General features: G+C 40.1%; 1 protein-coding gene across 1 annotated transcript in view; it reads left to right on the top strand.

Annotated features, from left to right (window-relative positions):
- The window catches only part of LOC145770009 (uncharacterized), a 62,395-nt gene that overhangs the window by 16,116 nt on the left and 23,756 nt on the right, over window positions 1-22,523 (top strand). Inside the window, exons 3-18 of the mRNA XM_082581589.1 lie at window positions 1,364-2,054; window positions 3,415-3,490; window positions 3,575-3,674; window positions 4,466-4,609; window positions 4,950-5,030; window positions 5,494-5,934; window positions 6,171-6,231; window positions 6,523-6,748; window positions 7,295-7,418; window positions 16,329-16,384; window positions 16,709-16,900; window positions 17,503-17,595; window positions 18,100-18,250; window positions 18,958-19,143; window positions 19,429-19,498; window positions 20,071-20,172. Of these exons, the coding sequence (XP_082437715.1) occupies window positions 1,364-2,054; window positions 3,415-3,490; window positions 3,575-3,674; window positions 4,466-4,609; window positions 4,950-5,030; window positions 5,494-5,934; window positions 6,171-6,231; window positions 6,523-6,748; window positions 7,295-7,418; window positions 16,329-16,384; window positions 16,709-16,900; window positions 17,503-17,595; window positions 18,100-18,250; window positions 18,958-19,143; window positions 19,429-19,498; window positions 20,071-20,172 (2,794 nt within the window). The remainder of the gene's footprint in view (window positions 1-1,363; window positions 2,055-3,414; window positions 3,491-3,574; window positions 3,675-4,465; window positions 4,610-4,949; window positions 5,031-5,493; window positions 5,935-6,170; window positions 6,232-6,522; window positions 6,749-7,294; window positions 7,419-16,328; window positions 16,385-16,708; window positions 16,901-17,502; window positions 17,596-18,099; window positions 18,251-18,957; window positions 19,144-19,428; window positions 19,499-20,070; window positions 20,173-22,523) is intronic.

The following is a 22,523-nucleotide window of genomic DNA, read 5'->3' as shown; positions in this document are numbered from 1 at the left end:
CAGGAAAAGAGTAAATCCAGTAAATTCCCGCGAATCCGTGTGTTGGTTGAACGTATAAAGACACTCTTACATCTGTGTGGAAAGGAATGATAGTGTGCGGTTATACAAATTGTGGCTAAACATCTTTAGTTCAGTGTTTCTTAGCATCCAATTTGTTTTAAAGTTATGAGTTTCACCAAGGAAGACATTGTATTTTGAGTTTTTGACTAACCTCTAGCTTGACAATAAGGTAACTTGAGACAAGAGTGACTTCCAGGCAATTTATCTGGAAGGCATTCGGTTCTTTCATAACTAAATCCACAGTTGTTTTGTTAATTTTGATTTTCATATACAACATTGAAACAATGTAAAGTATGTAGATTTCAGGACTCAAGTCAAAGATTACTGTCACTGACCGAGCAGTTTATGTTACTTAAGCGAAGGGCATTTGTTTCTCAGCATAAACAAATTGTCGTTTTTGCCTTTGCATGTGGCACCGTCAATGAAATATTTATGGTTTGAGTTGAGCGTGTGTTAATATTTTTTTTGTGCAACTGCAAACCATGAAAGGACTTTGATGAGCATTCGAGTGTCAAAAATATTTGACTTGAGAGCAGTTTTCTATGCAAAACGACAGTTGTCTATGGCAATGGGTTAATTTGTGAATGAGAAGCAATATTTGTAGCAGAAACGTAATAGTTTTTTGCAAGTATTGTCCCATACATTCAGTAAATGACAGGGCCTATCTTGTAGAAACAAGAAGCTGAAACTTTGAAAGATTGTACCATTTTTAAGACTTGTGTTTGTTAAGTGACAAAGTGACTTTCACAGCGCTCTCAGTTGATTTCGCCGGGTAATTAATTTTTATGTTTTCATAGGCTTGTATTTCTCCATTTACTGAAGAAAGCCTCCTTAACGGCAGCGAGAGCTTTATCAATGAATTAAACAAGTATCCCAACCTGGCTAGTTTTATTTGCTTGTTACATATTTGTTGAACAGAAATTAGTGTAGTCAAAGTGCAGGTGCTTTTTACCGTTCTGAGAACAGAGCATTGCAGCCAAAGCTTCCAGGATTTTTGTTTTCACAGTCAGAGGTTACAAGATATTTTATTTTTAATTTGGTAGTGGAAGTTTTGAATGATGATGAGCTTCACAGTGACTTTATAAAGCTTGTGGTTCCAGTGATATCCCAGACAACAAAATCCGTTTGCAGACGTTGAATTAATGTAAAAATGACATATTTTGTTGTCTGGGATATGAGTAACACAATCTTACAATAGCAACGAACAGTGTGTTTTTTCATTCAGTTTTTGGTTTATTAATGCAACTTGACATTGCTTTGTTTTGTGTTGCCCTATCACTTAACTGTTGATAATGTTTTGTAGACATCCGTCACCTCGTCTTCGAACCGGTCACCTCAGGCTAGGAGTCTTAAACTGACAGGCCCTAGCAATATAAAGCAGGCCAGTTATCGTAAGAATTTGGAATCCAATCACAATTTCGTAGGGGGCAACGCTCACACGACACAAGAGTTGGAATACACAAGACCCAAGCAACGATTGCATTACGATACAGTTGATTCTGCCTATAGCACTAGTGAATCTTCCTACAATACAGTCGACTCAACCTATTCCCAAAGATCGAATAGCTCAGGCTACAGCACCCTTGACTTGAAATGGAAGCGTCCCCAGTCAAATCTCCTAGAAAAGAATAGAAATCCAACTGGTCAAGATGGCCACCCAATAGCTGGCCCCATTGATCCTGATTCAGCTGTGAAAGCTTTTGACATCTCCAGCGCCGATCAAGACCCGATCAAGTTCGTTGATGACCCAGAAGGCAGCGACACAGAGACAGAGACCGACACAGAGTTGAATATATCCAGTTGCACAGTTGACCTTGACATGAGCTACGTTCCCGACTACGTTCGCCCAATGATGGCTCCAATGTCAGTCGTCGCCATTACCACTACCACGTCATCGTTCACCATCAGCCGGCCCGCTCTGACGTCAACTATGACGTCACCCTCCGTATCTATGTCGTCATCAACGCTAGCGTCACCGGTTGGATCTGTAAAAGGTAAGGAAGTTTATTTTGGTATCGAAGTACTTCTGTGCTGAAGTTAACCGTTGCTGTAACGTAATGTACTGTCTTGTTGATTTATCTTCACTGTTGGTGTTTGCCTTGCGGCTTGCGATCATTCGGGCAATCAGGGACTTTGGTTTATTTGCCAAGTTGAACTTTAGGGTCCTGTTTGTTTAGTCGACTCTTTAAACTTGTCAATGTTTACTCAAGCTTCATATTGCTGATATGAAAATGATGCGTGTACAGTACTGGCAAGGTCGCGTTCATTGCTTGTGGACCTGATAACTTTATGATGCTTAGATTGCTACAAAATATCGAGTAGTATGTAGCATACTGTTAGATGGTTTATATGAATCAGCACAAACTTCGCAAAGCAGCTGCGTTGTCTCCAGCAAGCTTAATTTATTTAATCTGTTCTTAGTATCAGAGGTTAGTTTTAATTTCAGTTCGCCAAAGAAAGATTGTTAAAGTATCGGTTTAATTTAACTGTTTTGAGCTGTATAAACTTGACACTATACACAGATGTACTCTTATTTGAGATGAAATTTGCAGCTTGACAAATCAGAAATCGAGTTACTTATAGTATTTGTTTATGTGGCAACGATATCTGCATTCCGCTCGTTAAACAGATGTCCTGACCGCGCTAGTTACAAAGATGCACTTTTCTACCCAAAAAGGTTTCCTCTCTTTTCCCATTAAGCGTGCTTGTATACGGTATCGGTTATGGCGACTACTTTTTACACGTTCGTGATGACAGATAAAAAGTTATGCTGGTGCTAACTTGGGCACTATGTTCGTTTTTGATTGCATAGATGTTAGATATTGCTTGGCACTCACTAAAGATTGGGCGATCCTTTTAACCTTGTATGCTAGTATAGCGTATGGGGATTATATGCGATTTTCCTGTATATTCGCTGTTGTAAATATTAACCATTTACTTTTACCAGCCCTTCATAAATCATTGAGCTTCTTTAAATACAAACAAAGGAATTATAATGCCGCCATTAACCGACCACTGCTTAATCCTGGTTTTAATTTAAAGACAGTTTTTCATTCGTCTGTCTGCTCTCTTGCCTGCTGCAAGGCGTGCTACCGCTCACAAATTATTAAAGTTGAAAGGTTTAAGTTGTAAGAACTTGACTACAAATGTTATTCGATTTGTTTAGATAAACAACCGATTTGGAAGTTCCCAGCAAGAAAACCAGTCGATTTTTACACTGATTTAACGTTACCAGACTTTGAATCAATATAAAAAAGGATAGAGTTGAATATCTTAAAAATAACCAAAAAAAGGCTGTTCCTCAACTTACTCAAACTGTGTATAAAAACATTTTAAAATACTTTTGCTGCTCAGACGAAAGCATTGGATTATCACCAAACGTTGCTCGTTACAAGTGCACAGACAGAACTACAAGCTATGCAGGCTACAGGTATGCAACTTTGACTGAATTATTTAACTTTCAATGTATTCTTCATATCCACCGTTGGATTTTAAATCGTCTTTTCCCACTTAGGGAGAATTATTCACGTACGCAGAAAGAAAAACTTTGTGGCCGCAAGTCATTAGACGAAAGATTGAAAAGTTTGGAAACAGGAGCGGCAGTCAGATTGCAGGTAATTTCGTAAGCTGCTGAGGTTACTTGCAAAGACAAATCAGCTATTAGCTCGCACTGCCCAAATACTACATAGATGGGGAACTTTTGGCCGCTTTAAATCCAGCATCCAGGATGTAGATCACCTCGTCAAAAATCGCCACTCGCCAGGCCACCAAAATCAGTGGCGGATATGGAGCAGTGCGTGCATGTGGTGACATTTTTAAACCACGGTTGAAGCGCCAAAGACACTGTATATGAGATGTGCACACCAACCGACTCTGCTAACGACGAGATTCTCAGTACAAACGTTTTTATATTTTATGTGCTTACGAATATTACATGACTTTATAGATTTTGGCCTTCAGTCAGTCTTCATTATCTAAAACTTGCATGAGGCTGTTCACCAGGCGTTTAGTTTTAAATAACATGATATGCGTTTTTCTGGTGAAAACTAAGCTGAACTAACACAAGGTATATAAGGTGATAATCTGTTTTTATTTCGTTTAGCTCAGTTTACACCAGAACATATCATGTTATTTAGTCTTCATTATCTTGTCGGCTGCATAGCCGAGTGGTGAGAACACTAGAACGGTAATCGAAAGGGCGCCGGTTCGACACCGCTCAAGAGCATGCGGCTGTGTCTGTGGCAGGACACTTAAAGGCATGCCTGAAGGTGGACACGAAGATTGGCTTTCTTGCTTTCCCGTCCACTTAATCTAAATCTTCAACCACCGGATGTAAGCCTGGATACGACAAAAAAAATATCTGTTGAATATCAAACTCTTCTTTTAACACCAGCTATCGTTCAAGGTGTGCAAAGGATCACAAAGCCGTCACCGAAAGCCAGAACCCAAAGGAATGGTATCCACAACCAAATCCATGTATTCATCTCCCGGGCTGTACTCACGACCGCGAAGTCCAACGCGTGATTTAGAGGAAGGCAGTATGAAGCAGGTAGATCTATGATTTACTGCCATTCCTGCATTGTAAGCTGAACTTAATGAAATCAGTTTTGCATCACGCCACCTTTGACAACCTTTCACTGTATAAGAGACAAGCGTCCTAGAGATCAAAATTTTTTAGTGATAAGTGATCTCTTTAACAAAGCATCTGATACCTTTTAGATTGAAGAGTGTGTGAAAAAAGTGCTTTATAAATGATAATTGCGTGTACAATTGTGCATAGCATTGCGTCATCAAACTGCTCGGACAGAGTGTGTCGATAATATAATCAATTATTTTTTTCTGTATTGCGAATTCTGAAACTATTACAAACATTGTTCATTTGCTTTCAGGATTTACAGATTGAGCCTACACCTACAAGGGCGCCACCACCGGATATTATAGAATCCCATCAACCTCCAAGCAATGCACAGGTGCAGTAATATTTGAAAGCAAATCTTTAACAATATTGCATTAAGTTTTATTACACAGGTGCGGTAATATAAGGGGCAAGTATGGTAATATAGAAGATCAAATGCTTGAGAACGTAGGCAATAATTTTCCGACACAAAGGCTGCGTTATTATAAGCATAGGTTTCAGTTTTAACTGTATCATGTGATTTCATCGTTGCGTGCTGTTTTGGCGGGGAAACATGTTGTCATTTATCTCCTAATAGTTGAATTGCTATGAAAATCGGATATATTAAGTAGTGTGCGGTGTTTTCTTTATGCCGTATCGGAAAATGGTTACCAACCATGTCCATGCCCGAACCAGGTGAACCAACCCTCAGTGTAAATTAATTAGAAAAAAACACTGTTAAGTACAGAAGCGTACCGTACAAACGTTCTTAACAAATTTGCAAAATTTTCATGCGGACTTTCATGTCGATCACACAGGAGAATCATTCTGACGTCGATCACGACCGTTCAGATTCTCTGGCGGGGGTTAAGCTAGCAAGGCCGGTAGAAGCCGCTTTCTCAAGTGAACCTCGCGCCAATGATGTTGACAACAACAAAGACGCTGAGCTCTTTGCCAAACCCGAAAGCAGGCATCATGTGGCTATAACGTGGAAGGCCGCCACTGTCCCCCTTGCTGATAAGAAACAGCCCCCTGCCACTCAGCAGCCTATAACCACAACCACTTCGAAGCAAAGTAACAAACAGGCCAGTGACAGGTTGCCTGATCTAAATGGTGCAATGAATAGTAAAACCCCTCAATCCCCTACCCGGACCGATCCGGTTCCAGCCAGATTGAAGTGGAAACAGCCGTCACAAGAGGCTTTGAACAGGCTTCATGACGTCACAGAGCCACTACAAAACCCACCTGTAAATGTACCGGTAAGATAATGATAGTAATAATAATATAGTAATAGCATTTACAAAGCGCTACCTCCATGGTGAAAATCATGCCCTACGCTAGAGCGCTTGACAGCAGAAAGCAAAACAAGATAAAACAGCTCTCTTCAATGTGACTAGTCCATCGAACCACGATTGGGGAATGGGGATTGAACTTGCAATGCGTCGCACTATACGCTTTGTCAGGGTTCTAGAACAATAACCTTGTTTATTTATAGACGACTTCATCCAAAAAAATTCCAGGAGAAGCAATCGAAGAGATGAAAGTTGAGGATAGAAGTAAGTAAAGTCATGTATTGTATATCCCCATCATTTCTTTGTCTGTTCCCCAGAAATATATGGGGTGCAGCACATGAGATCATGGATTGCGTGAGCTTAAGTTATCACGTTTGTTCCACTGGAGTTCGAAGTACATTCTTAGAATGTGTTTAAATGGGACGAATGGTTTTTTTTATTCTCACAACCAATGGTGTTAAGTGACTGCAACTATCTAACTTTGTCTCGTGCCGTTAAATTACCTTAATTAATGAACGGTAATTTAACGGCATCTAATCGATGGCTTTTACTCAGATGATGGACCCCTGAAGCAGAAGGAAGTGCCTAGAATCCTGGTAGTGGATGTCAACGCGACGATGCACGTCACAGCCCCTGTTGAACTGCGCTCGCCCAAGATTGAATCAGGAAGAGGGAACACTCACGACATGCACGATAGGCGGAACGCGCGCATGTTCCCCGGCGCCTCGTCCGCTGACAGCGACAGCGATAGCATGCTGACAAAGAAGACAACAGAAAATAAGTAAGACGATCCTTGTGCTATTCTGATCTTGTCATATTTTGACAATAATGATGAACGAAAAAGTGTTTCTCTTTAGAAAAATGGAGAGCAAATTTTTTTTTAATTAGTGTTGCCATTGGTATCAGACAACTTGCCGTCAGCGTATTTGACGTCGTTTGTGACACACGAGGCGCCAAGCAGTGTCAAACAACCTACATTTTCATTGTGTCAACATCTTTTATTAATGCGATAACAAGGCTTATATTTTGTGTCAAATTAGCTGCCAATGTTCAGAAACTGCGGCACAATATTTTTTGACTGTTAAGTGTGGATTTATCGCTGTTTGAAATTGCGTGACAAACTAAAAATAAAAAACATGTATTTCTTGGTCATATTGAACTTTCTTCAAACCTAACCAGTTAAGAGATTTTCGTGACGTAGCTGGAGCCGCCTTGTTATCTTTCTGGCAACCGGGCTATTGTGTGGATTTGAGAACGACGAGCATATGACGATTGACAGATCCTCAATTGTTCATCCGCACTGATGACCACTTTTCTTTATTTTCAGGCCTTTCCACATTGCCCCCGTGAAGTTTGTACCATCTGTCCTCCGCCGGAGTCGATCGAGATCAGCTAAAGAGGAGGAGGGGTCGCAAACCTCTTCAACATCTTCTCTGGTCGCTGATGTCAAAGTACGTTGCTTCGATTATCTTCTATTATATCATCATCATCATCCAAATTCAGTTTTGTCCCCACTAAGTGGGGGTGGCTGATGATTTCTCTGCAGCGATTGCCTTCACTCCTTTTCTCCATCCCATTGTCCATCAAATCTTCCTTCTGTCCGACTTTGACTGCCCCATTCTTCACCTGTTCTTTCCATGTTCTTTTTAGACGACTCGTTTCATGGATGCATGATTATTGTAGGAAGCGTAGTTTTATGTGCAATGCAATGTTTATTTCACGTACTTTAGTATCTTCAACCTTCCTGTTAAGCAGGCGAAAGATAAGCAAGCTAATCTTCGTGTCCACCTCTAAGCATGTCATTAAAGGTTGGGTTGCACTACCAGCAGATCTTTTAAGCGGCCGATTAAGCTACTTTTTTGATTAGTTAATAGAAAACCAATTGCACAATATTCAGCTATGGATCAGTAACTAATTGGCAATTCTTACCAGCGGATTACGGTTAATTCGGAAGGAAAAAAATAATCCGCTGATAAAACTGCTTGATCGGGAGACGTGCTCGTGGCAGGCAACGAACAACATTTGCATCTAATTTTCAACGAAATACATCAATCAGCCAACCAAGAACACTTTGGGACACTGCACGACAAAGGGAACATTGAAAGAATTTACGAACTGAGCATCTAGTTCATCAAAGGCCGCATCGGCTATGATACTGTGGTAGTAGATGATCTTTTGATGCACTCAACCCTAAGTCTCTTTTCAAAGGAAGCCACGTGCTCTGTGTGGGTGTCGAACCGAGGTCCTTCCGATCGTGGTGCGTCATCACTCTGCTACCATCCCACAAGCCAGGGCTTGATGATACTTCCCCAGATAGCAAATTAGTCCTCTGCAAACGTTGAATCAATGTGAAAAAACGACTGATTTGCTATCTGGGTAGTTGCCGTGGAAGGTGTAGGCTTATTCAACTTAAGTGTTTTGTCTAATACAAGCTAAGCTAATAGACCGAGAGCCTACGACAGAAGATTTCACCCCATAAGGTACAAAAGGTTTGACCCCTTGAAGTTACTGGGGTCAACCATGTCACTCACAAAAAGTATGGAAGATTGACCGCACCGGGTGGATCTGGACCCTAGAGCCCCCTAAAAAGCCCAAAAAGGGGGTTAATTTCACCCCATAAGGTACATGGACCAAACTTGGTGAAAACGAAGTTCTATGTCAGGACATCACAAAAATATCAAATCTAACAATATTTTCGAGTGGAAAGGTGATGTAAGACTCCCCCCAAAGTGACCCCCCAGGGGGTTAATTTCACCCCATAAGGTACATGGACCAAAGTTGGTCAAAACGAAGTCTTATGTCAGGACATCACAAAAATATCAAATCTAACAATATTTTCGGGTGGAAAGGTGATGTAAGATGCCTTCAAAGTGACTTCCCTTAATGTGACCCCCTCGGAAGGTTTATTCCACCCCATAAGGTACATGGACCAAACTTGGTCAAAATGAAGTCTTATGTCAGGACATCACAAAAATATCAAATCTAACAATATTTTCGGGTGGAAAGGTGATGTAAGATGCCTTCAAAGTGACTTCCCTTAATGTGACCCCCTCGGAAGGTTTATTCCACCCCATAAGGTACATGGACCAAACTTGGTCAAAATGAAGTCTTATGTCAGGACATCACAAAAATATCAAATCTAACAATATTTTCGGGTGGAAAGGTGGTGTAAGATGACTTCAAAGTGACTTTCCTTAATGTGACCCCCTCGGAAGGTGTATTTCACCCCGTAAAGTACATGGACCAAACTTGGTCAAAACGAAGTCTTATGTCAGGACATCACAAAAATATCAAATCTAACAATATTTTCGGGTGGAAAGGTGATGTAAGATGTCATCAAAGTGACCCCCAGAGGGTTTATTTCACCATAGAGTACATGGACCAAACGTGGTCAAAACGAAGTCTTCTAGGGCACCACAAAATATCAAATCTAACAATACTCTCAGTTGGAAAGGTGATAAAAGACCTACCCAAAAGTGAATCTCCTCCTATAGTTTAATTTACTTCATCCCTTTCTCGAACCAACCTTGGTGTAACGAAAGTGCTATGCCAGGACAGTACGAATGGATTAAATTTAAAAATATTTTTATATAGGTTTTGATGAAATACATTCACAAGCTGTCCCATGATGCATGAAATGAAACTATAGCCTACTTTACAAAAAGTTTTTGTATAAATCATATTAAGTCAATCGAAAAAAGGCAACAGGACATGACAATACATGGCTTTGTAACTCCAAAAACAGAAAGTACGTAAGAAGCATATAGGCTACAGTAGCCAGAAAATTGATCCAAGATCTTGATACCACCACTAAATGTGGACTTGATCGAACAACTGACTATCCAAATCAAAACGTTTCGAAATGAATCATTTGGAACGTTAATTTAGGCAGTAATGAACATTTTCCAGCTGCTACAATAAATAACCCAATAAACCCAATGTAGTAAATTTTTGTTTAATGCCATTTGCTTCATGTCTCCAATCAGTTATTGTAACTGTTCATTCATAAACAGAGATTGTTTGTGTAAATGTAAACGGTAACTCAATTGGTTAGCGCGTCACTTCTGGAACGAAGAAGCTGCAAGATCAATAGCGGCGCTGGTTCGACTCTCGGGGTGTGCGCTTGAGCAACGCACGTTAAGGGCTGCTCTCCATTCAGCGGCATCTAATGGATGGAATAATTCCCCGACAACAAGCCTTCAACAATCGGAAACTTCACTCTGTCAATCTCGGTGACCGGGCCTGCGCCAGTGATTCAAAGCCTCTACAAGTATGCGAAACTGCCAGGATTAAGCTCTGCAAGAAGCTTTCCCAGTCCGAGGATAAAGATTCAATCAATCAATCAATCACTGGTGTCGCTTTTACTTTCTTCGTCTTATTCTTCAGATTCATACAATTCTCCTGTTATATACAGAGAAATAAAGACTGTACGAAACAATTGCTATTATGCACTACAGATATGCGTAACATACAATAGTAATTTTATTATCTTTTACAGACGTCTATTTTTCTTCGAATAATGCAACATTGCAACTTACTATTAACTGGAAAAAGTTCAACATTTATTTGTTATTTAGTGCACCCAGGCATTTTTCTCAAGATTGCAGAAACTATTGGTTATAGGTTCCTAAAACGAAACTTTACAGCCAGTTATTGGCTAATGTTTACAGTAAGAAAGTAAACGACTGATAGACCAGGAGAAAGTTTTATATTTATAAAGGGTAACCCAAGCGACATCCAATGCTGTTTACCTTCTTCTTGACTTTCCTGGATGAGATCAGATTCCACGCAGAGACATCTAAAGATGCTTTATACCTTTACCTTCAAACCACACCACTTTATAAGAACCTCCTTCTTCTTTCCAGCCATACTCTAGGGGGGTGTGTTATTTGACGAATTTCACGATGGCAACGTGGTACGGTGCTTAAAATATGTGGAGTAGTATCCAAATCCAGAATATGAAAACATTTATCATATTGGACCACCCTAACCCCCATGTACATGCCCCCTGAAAAGGGGGTATCCATAAATTTACCAAAATATGAGTTTTTAAGCCTTTTCACCAAACAACGTGTATTTTGGCGGTATTTATGGTGCTCCTATAGGGGTTTTCGGGGTCTGTGAGTTCAAATCTGGCATTAGAAATTACCTCCAAAAATCCAATATAATGGTAATCCAATATGGCGGCCAAAATGGCGCTTAGAATGGGTACTTTCGTAAAATTTAACCAAACATAGTCATGTAATATGTCGAATTATAGGTTTTCGGGGGCGTAGAATACGAATTCATGATTATTTCAAACGAAAAATAAGCTGATAACAACATATTTTTAAACTTATGACGCATATGTAATTTAGTACAAAACACAGTATTCAGCTCTTTGTTAGATTCATGCCGTCAAGAACAGAATTTGAATCAGTCATGGTAACATCCGCATTGCAACTCAAATTACTCAGGTAAGCTTTCAGATTGGCTCCATAAACAGAAGATGGCAACTTTTTATGGTCTTTCAATAAACGAAAAATGTCACTTTGTTTTGGAACTGAGAGTGCAGTGTCACGGGCGTATCTGATCTCGAGGTATAACCGCTTCTGTTTCTCAATCTCTGTTATATTACTATTTAGAATCTCATGCACATCAGAGTCCTTCGTAAAAGGACCGCCTTGTTTTTTCAGTTCGTTTAAATCATTATTTCGTCTTTTATCAAGTGCTACATTAGCCATTTCTTTGCCGGCGAGGCCCTGTTGTTGCAAATGCTTCTGTTGCTCATCCCAGGCTTTCATTATGACGGGAATCGTAAACTTTGCAATGTTGCCATATTCTCGGAATGAACCAGAAGATTTGGATTCTATCAAGTCCTGTGATTTGGTGTTTACTTGAACAGTCGACGCACACTTTTAGTTCTTGACGCCTCGTTGTTTGAGTTCGTAATTTATGAATCCTACCGCCCGTTCTGAATCCAGATTGTGTATAGGGGCACTTTCTAGTTTTTCCGAATCCATTCTTGACAGAGCAATCTCCGATACCTCATCTGAAAGTCTAAATCCAAATATGTCCCCTTTTTGGCGTTGGAAACCATCCGCTAGTTTTGGTAATAACATAGTAAGAACCTTAATCACTTCAGGACGTGTGTCTTCAATTGCTTTACTAAGTGACGTACGGATATCTTGGCTCTATGTTGTCTGGTTGAAGCGTTCCAGGGAAATGAAGTTGAATGCAGGCTGTTCGAGATTGCACAAAGTCTGAGTATCGGTTTCATGAAGGTTTTTATTCAATGTTTGAAAAGCTTCTGTTAGCTTTGAATACTTAGTAGTTTTTGCCGTAGTGAGGGATAGAAAAGGTTCTACCAGATGCAATCCAATCAGTGCTCCTACAACGTACATTACTCTCATGAAATCTAGTTCTAGAAAATATCTTACAATACAAGCGAGCTGGTTTGTTACTTGCTCAAATTTTCGTAGAAATCTATTCACGTCTTGAAGATGGTGAACAACTACAGCGCAAGTGAGTGTCAACCGATTAAATCTTTCATGTTTTAAACATACGGAAAGATTCTTTTTCGGCGCTATGAAGATATCAAAATCCACTGCTCTGTTCCAAGGCTTATGATTGAAGTCGTGGTTTACGAGCCTTGTTATGCAATCGAGTGCTTGCTCGGTCACACTTGAATGTGTAATACTTGCTTCAACGAGGAATTTTGAATAGATTTTGTCCTGTCCAAGAGCGTTCTCTATCTCTTCCCATAACCTCGTGATTATTCTATTTTCAAGAACATCAATGTTGGATGCACATTACAGAAGAGGTGATCAGGGATGTGCCCAGTCTCAAGTCTTTCAGCTACAAATTTCTCTACCTCTAGATTGTGCGAAGTCTGATCAGTAAGAATGAAGCCAAGTTTTTCAAACAGAGGTTTGGTGCTGACTCCACTAGCAGCTGATAACACATTTAACACGGCAATCTTCAGTTCTGCTAGGTTTTCACAAGTCTCGGATGCAATTGGCAATGTTGGTATAGTGGTCGAAACATGCCATTTACCGTTACGCGCTGAACTGAGAAGGACCCAGCTCCTTGCTTTTTTGATCCGTCATCTGCGTACGTAACTGCAGATTTTTCATCGCTGTCCATCATCTGTTTTACGATTTCATCTAACGCCAAACCTTCTAAACTTCGCCCCACCTGTTTCACGTTGCGCTTATCAGGCAACGTATCTCTGTCTATTTCATCGGGAGACTCATTATGAAGTTTCCATTTTCGACCAAAAACCTTATTACCGATGGTCACAACGGCCGCTGCTGCCTGTGTTTCTGACATGTGTTTGACGCTTTTTAATTTGTCCATTGCCTCGTAAATCTCTGGACGCACTTTTCGTTCACCTAAACGGATGTGACAATACTGCGCTGACATGTCATCATGTTCATCAGATATACTGAGACCAAAATTGAGCTTTAGTTTCTTTGTGTGTCCTCTTGAAACTTCCTCGGAATCACTTACTTCATACTCGCTTCGGTTTTCTTCAGCTTATTGTTCGGAGGAGCCACTTATCTCTGCTTTCTCTTCCAAGTATGATTTTTCTGAGACAGCCGTCTGGCGCGATCTGTCAATACTCTGCATATTCTCAGGATATTGCAAAATGCAATGCAAAATAACAAGCATAATTCATCGGTATGAACATGTATAAATACTCAGGTATATTTATTGCGCATGCCAGGAAAGAATAAGCCTACTTTTGGGATCAAATTCCTATTCTACGCCCTCGAAAACTTATAATTCGACATATCACACAACTATTTTTGGTCAAAATTTACAAAAGTACCCATTCCAAGCCCCATTTTGGCCGCCATATTGAAATACCGCCATATTGAAAATTCTTAGGAATTTTCTAATGTCATATTTGAACACACAGACCCCGAAAAGCCACATAAGAGTAAGATAAATACCACCAAAACGCAAGTATAGTGGGTGAAAAGGCCAACAATCTCATATTTTTCTGAAAATAGGGGTACCTTATATTCAGGGGGCATGTACATGGGGGTTAGGGGGATCGTATGTCGAATTTACATAAATATTCTAGATTTTGATACTGCTCCACAAATTTTTAGCAGCGTACGGTATGAATCGACAATTAACACACCCCCCTAACTCTAGCAGCAACGTTGCTGCTTGTTCACTTCTAGTTGAAGATAACCACCATCTTGTGATGAGATGTGTGCGCCTTGTCTTCTGGAGAAGTACTCGTAAACAAAGTGGTAGAGTACTACTATCTACAGTAGCTTCTGGTATGCATGATATCCTTTCATTTTCTTTTTTGGGTTTGTAGCCGTCTAAAAACATTTGTAAACGGACTTCGTTGACATAATTAATTTTCTTGTTTTTGTACATGTTACACACAAAGTTCTCTATGGCGATGATAGTGTCTTCACTAATTTCTTTGTCGTGTCCGAGTTGGCTAAAAGCTGCCTGCGCTTCGTGGTTTCCTTGGAGTAATTTCAGCGGCCGCACTTTCCCTTTCCTGCTAAATGACGAGGTGTAATCAGAATCTGTAAAGGCATGATATGCAGGTAAACACTTGCAAATCGTCACTCCAAGTGCGGTAGGCCTATGCAGCTGGTTGATGTTGATGTACCGCTGCGTGTTATTGCTTTGCAAGCCAGCTTCTATCCATATCTTTAATGAAGGATCAAAAGTTCCATAGCAACCTAAGCCAATTACAAGACAGTCAGTGTCAGACGTGCGGATAACCACATTGCTTGGGGCTGGTACATCGCAGACAGCTTGCTTTATCTCTGTATATAACAGGAGAATTGTATGAATCTGAAGAATAAGATAAAGAAAGTGAAAGCGACAGCAGTGACAATGAAGAAGAAAGAAACGACCGTTTACATTTACACGAACAATCTCTGTTTATGAATGAACAGTTACGATAACTGATTGGAGACATGAAGCAAATGGCATTAAATAAAAACTTACTGCATTGGGTTTATTAGGTTATTTATTGTAGCAGCTGGAAAATGTTCATTACTGCCTAAATTAACGTTCCAAATGATTCATTTCGAAACGTTTTGATTTGGATAGTCAGTTGTTCGATTAAGTCCACATTTAGTGGTGGTATCAAGATCTTGGATCAATTTTCTGGCTACTGTAGCCTATATGCTTCTTGTGTACTTTCTGTTTTTGGTGTTACAAAGCCATGTATTGTCATGTCCTGTTGCCTTTTTTCGATTGACTTAATATGATTTATACAAAAACTTTTTGTAAAGTAGGCTATAGTTCCATTTCATGCATCATGGGACAGCTTGTGAATGTATTTCATCAAAACCTATATAAAAATATTTTTAAATTTAATCCATTCGTACTGTCCTGGCATAGCACTTTCGTTACACCAAGGTTGGTTCGAGAAAGGGATGAAGTAAATTAAACTATAGGAGGAGATTCACTTTTGGGTAGGTCTTTTATCACCTTTCCAACTGAGAGTATTGTTAGATTTGATATTTTGTGGTGCCCTAGAAGACTTCGTTTTGACCACGTTTGGTCCATGTACTCTATGGTGAAATAAACCCTCTGGGGGTCACTTTGATGACATCTTACACCACCTTTCCACCCGAAAATATTGTTAGATTTGATATTTTTGTGATGTCCTGACATAAGACTTCGTTTTGACCAAGTTTGGTCCATGTACTTTATGGGGTGAAATACACCTTCCGAGGGGGTCACATTAAGGAAAGTCACTTTGAAGTCATCTTACACCACCTTTCCACCCGAAAATATTGTTAGATTTGATATTTTTGTGATGTCCTGACATAAGACTTCATTTTGACCAAGTTTGGTCCATGTACCTTATGGGGTGGAATAAACCTTCCGAGGGGGTCACATTAAGGGAAGTCACTTTGAAGGCATCTTACATCACCTTTCCACCCGAAAATATTGTTAGATTTGATATTTTTGTGATGTCCTGACATAAGACTTCGTTTTGACCAACTTTGGTCCATGTACCTTATGGGGTGAAATTAACCCTCTGGGGGGTCACTTTGGGGGGAGTCTTACATCACCTTTCCACTCGAAAATATTGTTAGATTTGATATTTTTGTGATGTCCTGACATAGAACTTCGTTTTCACCAAGTTTGGTCCATGTACCTTATGGGGTGAAATTAACCCCCTTTTTGGGCTTTTTAGGGGGCTCTAGGGTCCAGATCCACCCGGTGCGGTCAATCTTCCATACTTTTTGTGAGTGACATGGTTGACCCCAGTAACTTCAAGGGGTCAAACCTTTTGTACCTTATGGGGTGAAATCTTCTGTCGTAGGCTCCCAGACTATAAGACCTGTGCTTGATCGGTGTTCAGTTTCACATCGTCTTGTTTTTAGGCTTCAACCAATGAAAACGACCCACTCACATCTTCGAGCAAGCCCAAGGAAACAAGGTAATCGGTTCATCTGAGATCGGTTTTGCTCTAAAACGGATTTTTCACTGCGTTGAACCAATGCAATGACCTTGATGTGCTACCACCTATTCAACTGGCAAAGCAGTCTTTGCTTACATTGATTGAACGTCTGCAGACGTTGAATCGATGCAATGAAAAATGAGTGCTTTGTGACGTGCACCTTTCCTCTCCTGCTATAACTGTCGGCACTAATTTTTTTCGATCAATAATGCATCGATCATATACAGTTTCATACCAGTTGATCAATGCCCATGGAATCTAACGTTGTATAAACGGCAATGAACGTCCATTGTGTGTCTTCAGGCGAAAGTCAAGTCGCTCCCCGAAGAGGACAAACTCGAAACGCTCCGTCCGTTCAAAGTCTTCTCACGAACGCCCCAGGACTGAAAGCAAGAAACACACTCGCACCCTTTCCAGCGACAACCGTTCATCCGTGTCGGTAACCCATAGCAACGGTGACCAACGCGGCAGGAAGTCACCAGAGACCCCGATCCAGTGAGTCGATTGAACAAACATTGATGTTGCAATTATTGCACGTTCTAAAATCTGCTTGTTATTTATTGAAGCAAGCAATTTTTAACATGGAAACTATTTTTCTAAAAATATGCATTTGCTGACACAGCGAACTACAAACTCGCGCAATTTTGTCCCTACTAATATCCGTTGCATGCCGCCTACCTCTTCCACCCATTTCAAGCAGGTCTCACAACACCGGCTTCATCGTATTCTCAGCTAGCTAAACCCGCCCTGTTTACTTCCAGTCAACGTCTGTGGACGTTAAATCGAGATAAAAACAGCAGATTATTCTAACTAGTTTAGATTGCTCTGAACGTGGACCGTGGTATCATCATCATCATTGCCAGGTTGTGGTATGGAAAACCTTTTCCTTGCCAATCTAGTGGATCGTGTGTTCTTTGATACCAGTTTGTCAATCTCGTCTCTCCGTCTCATGTTTGGCTTTGCTCGTTTACGTTTGTTTTCTCCATTGTGTCCAAGTTGTTTGGATATTCCATAAAAATTAGAAAAGTAAAATCTCATCTCATCTTGACTTCCATTTTCTTAATCGATTTTGAGTCTGAACTTAATTTATCTTGCAGCAGAACTACCGAGCAGCCGAAGGACCCTACCAGCAGGAGTAGGTCGCATAACCGGCACAAGCCCGAGTACTCCGAGCTTTCCAATGTCCCAAGGTATATCGTTTGTGTATCACTATGTATTTCTTCATCTGATTCATATCATTACCTTGGACATCACTTTTCTATAATGAACATTTAGTGCGATCCTTGCTGGCATCTTTACTCTGGGCTGGTAAAAGTACGTTTGGCAGCAGAGCACAAGTTGATTAAAATTAAAAGAAAGGTGTTCGCTTGGTAAAAGTAAAGTTGGGTCCCATACTTGATCCAAACATCGGGGAATGAGAAGATAAGGTCTTCGACACACTCTCAGCCTTCCGCACTAATGAGAGTAGAGTGGCCAGTTCTTTTCTTTTGGCCGCCTTTCCTTCAGCAATTATGCCCACCCAATTTATTACGCCCTAGGTAGAGGTGAGCGGTTATTCTGGTACCAAACACCAAAGCGTTTGTAACTGTGATCTTTATCTTCTTGTTTTTCCGTCTTGTTTATATGAATTGTTGACGTGAAAGTGTTCACTATTCATCAATGAGGCGATAATCGAGTGTTTTGTTTCGTCACAGAACACCAAGAAGTGCCAGCAAATTTGCGGAACCCTCTAGTCTGCCCTCTCCCAGGCAGTTAGCGGTTGCCCAGATGGTCAAGTTTGGCTTCTCTGGGAATGAAGGAGCAATCCCTTATATTGATGACAACAACAGCCCAGAGGAACAAAAGGTAGAATGGATACAGCAAGATATAAAAACCAGGGCTGTGGAGTCGGGCGAAAATAAACGTGACTCCTCGATTTATAAATTGAGACAGTGACTTCCATAAAAACTAACAAGAACAAACACTTTATTTTCTGGTAAAGTTGTAGAGCTCAACACGTAGAGCAAGATACAATATTTTGAACAAAAAAATTGCAAATAAAACTTATACTGCTTTTCGTTTTATATCAAGCGGAGTCGGCCTTGTTCGACTCCTACTCCGGACACCCCAATATCTTTCCGGCTCCACAGCCCTGGTAAAAACAAGCGTTGTTATAATTAGGCTACCTTATGATGAATTTGATTTTAAAGAACAGCTTACTGGATTGAAAACCAACAAAAGTATCAGTGTTGCCAATGACAATTTTGTCGACATGCCCTGATGAATAGCTGCTTTCTACCCAATAAAAGTTGCCCATGTTACACCGGTTCAATGTCTTGCTATCATTAAGCGATGTTAGGAATAACTTGTTGTGATGCCTCTTAGTAATTGCTCTTTAAATACTGTAATTGTGTATTTATAAGCACTGATAATAGCGTACTGTACCATAAAAATATAATACATTTTGTATAATTTATAATATGCAGCACATCACACGGTGATGTGTATTAACATATAGCAATAAGAATGTTACAATAACATTTTTGTAAAATATGTTCTTCTTCGACCTTCAGAAGACATTGATCAACGAAAGTGCTAAGTTGCGAGCTGCATCCGAAGAGCTCTTCTTCCGGGATGCGGACACATCCACCATCCGAAAAGCGTTCCCTCTTTCCCGTAGAGGAAGATCCATTAAGAAAAAAGACGGTCCTAGGAGGATAAGTTACATGGAGGCGATGGGATCCAGTGATGACTTGACGGTTTGTCGACTTTCTAAAGCTTCTTTTTTGTTGAGATCCAAGATTATTCTTCTTTACTGCTCCTGGATCGTGAGGAGTTTTCAACTAGATTCAGTTTAACAGCGTTCCATCATGCCCAGTGATAACTTTTGCAATACCTTTGCTACACTGTTGTGTATTTTTGAAACATAGATGAACAACGAACATCATTCTAACGTTATAAACCATTCACTTATGTCACAATGTCATTGTACCGACATAAGTGACATAACAAGTAAGCTTATCGGACGCCATTTGTTTTCACAGCCTGACACTGATGGCTCTGGGTATGCAGCTGCATCTGCCGGGTCAGAATACCAGAACGCTGCCTCGTTAGGTAAGTGATAGACATGTTCAGTTTAAAGACGTTTATCCCTAACGTTGTTCAGTTGAAAGACGTTTATCCCTAACGTTGTTCAGTTTGTTATAATTTTTTATGCTTGGTCCTGATAATTGTGGTATCCTCTTATCTTCTTCCTCGCCCGTTGGTGTGTTATCTTGATTTTTGCAGTAGTTTAAAACAGTAGTTTTCCAAACGTTTGCTGAAAATAAGTTTAGTATCTAGATTTTAGGCTCTTTATGTTTTGAGTAGGTTGAACAGACGTTCCAACCATTTTGCTCCTCACTTTATATTCATTATGAAATAAACCGCTATCTCTTTCTAAGCCACGTTGCTTGTTCAAGGTTTTATTAATAAAAAAATCACTTTTTAAATCCATCATATCCCTTGTGCTCCAACCTCTCTACAGGAGACATGCGTGCCTTAACCAATCCCAGACAGCAAATCCGTCATTTTTACATTGATTCAACGTCTGCAGACGTTGAATCAATATAAATATAAAAATAATATAAAAATGACGGATTTTGCTGCTTGGGAAGTCATCGTCATTTCTACTTTCATGTTTCTAGGAAAGTTCGGCCGGAGCACCTCTGCTGATAGCATTCTGTCAACCGCGGATGCGCGACCCGGCGTGACTTTACGCAGCCAACACGTCCGTGCCAATAGTGCAGGTACGTCCTCGCTTGGACAGTTAACTTATTGCGCCTGTTTTTGCCTCCTTTCAACGCCAGCTAGACGTAAATATTGCGAGCATTCGGATACCAACCGTGTTTACGGAACAATTAAGAATAATATTGCCAATTTTACATCGTTTGAACGTCTGGGCACTTTAGCAAGATGTAAAAATTGCATCTTTTTGTTGTCTGGGATACACTTTTTCAACTTAACAGATTCAGATTCTTTTTATTTGGTTTGGCACTACAGTACGTGTATATAAATAAATACATGCAGTGTGGTGCTGATACTAGGGTGATACCGAAAGACAACAGGGTCAACTATGTCAGCTGCCACCCTCTTACAAATAAGAAGAAAAAAAATACGAAATATTAACACATAAAATTTCAAAACCATTTTTAGTGACGTTGCAACTTGACGTATCCCCATTGGTCCAGCTGTTTGTGTTACGAGCAATCGGATTGTTTTGTTTGGGCCTTGACCCCAGTTTGGATATTTTGAAGCTTTGCATTCTTGGTTGAAGATTAAATCATGTAGTTTTTACGTTGACTGAAATACATCTTATATTGATCCAGGAAAAGTAAAGTAAGCTTTGATGAAGCTAGCATAATTGTTTATAATGGGTTATAGAGAGAGGTTCAACCAGACAAAAAATGTTAAACTCATCGTCCGAACTGGCAAAAGTCCCCCTTTTAATATCATTCTAGTTTGCGTCTTTTGCGTTGAAGCAATGTAAAGAAGCGTCTGCAGACGTGAAATCAATGTACAAGAGACTGGGTTGCTGGCTTGGAATATGATGATACGATTACTTCCCTATTGAGATTAGACTTTTGAATAGATCGTGCTGCACTATGGATTGGCGCATGTTCGATGAAAATCGTTTCTCTAACTTTGCTAATTCACTATTAATATATTCTTTGGGTTTTGCATAAACATTGGTAGGTTAGGGTTTCTACACATCGTTACTTCCAGTAACAGCACACTCGCATTGTTGTAGCTGCAAGATATGGTTGATATGCGCTAGATTAGAAAGTGAATACTCCTCAAAGAATGGTCTTTGTGCGGGTGATCTGGCAGGTTAATTTCATTCCGTTTGTTTGTTTGTTTTTTTTTGCAAACAAGTTGAGATACTTAAAATTTGTCACAACATGGAATGTTTTTCTCTTTATCGACGTCATCCCAGACAGCAAAATCCGTCATTTTTACATTGATTCAACCTCTGCAAACGTAGCAGCCTTGTGGCAGCCCAGCAATGTCACAATATAGACCAGGTCTGGTTGTCTCTCCAGTGGCAGGATTGTGCATGTTGTATGGAAACTGTAACGTCGCATCGAGACGTTTCTTTGTGAACAAACAGAGGAAACAATGATATGATGAAGTACCGCCATCATTCCTAGCAATTTCTTGACAAGAATCAATGTTTTTCAACGAAGACTAGGAACTGACCACGCAAGTAATGGCGAAACGCATCAGTGTTTATTACTATATGGGGTCGTTTTTATGTAGTATCATCATGCAGTAACGTTGCGAAAACCGCACAATCTGTTGACTAGCGCACCTTTCCACCGGTAGCGAAAAGCAGGAAGTAATAGCCACAATGACATCATAATGATGCTGTATATTGCACAGGAGTGATGACGTCATGTTTGTATAGGTTTTCAGTAGTTTATATTTGCCTCAGTGAGTTATTGTAGAGGCTCAGCGTCGGACAGGCGAAGGAAGGTACGAATCGAAATACTGCACAGGTATCCCTGAGCGTTCTACATCCCAGTCGGCAAATTAGTCGTTTTTTACATTTATTCAACGTCTGTAGACGTTGAATGTAAAAAACGACTAATTTGTTGCCTTGGGTCAAGCATTTGTGATCAATGCAACGGTAGCTAATTTTGCAAGGTTACGCTTTTGTGCGTGGCAGGTCTAATTTTGTGGACTAGGTTTAGCGATCAATCTAAATCGTAAGGATTCTTGCTTTCGGGGATGGTTAAAATTAAGTCTATAAAGATGCAAGTCAATTGTCGTTTTCGACTTCATAGTTAATCTTTTTTGGTTCTTTGTTGACTTCGTTTTGTGTAGCTTTATCTAATGCAGAGTTTATAAAAATCGTGATCGAAATAATCAGGTTTTTCGTTCAAACTAAACTGTGAGAATTCACGTTTTCGGGTAATCGTTAGGTAAAGTTAGAAACCAGTTGTATTTTTGTTTGTTTACCTCTTATGGTTCTTTCTTTTGTTTTCGGTTCTGATGACGCCGTTTTGAGTTTCTTTTTTTAGTGTGTCCTAAAATGGTGCCGATGGTATTTATGCAAAATCATACAGTAATTAGACCAGCATCGTTTTTATGCAAATGC

This window comes from Aplidium turbinatum, chromosome 5, assembly GCF_918807975.1.
Source record: "Aplidium turbinatum chromosome 5, kaAplTurb1.1, whole genome shotgun sequence".
Classification (NCBI taxonomy): domain Eukaryota; kingdom Metazoa; phylum Chordata; class Ascidiacea; order Aplousobranchia; family Polyclinidae; genus Aplidium; species Aplidium turbinatum.
The sequence above is the reverse complement of the archived record's forward strand: the minus strand, read 5'-3'. Positions and strand labels throughout refer to the sequence as shown.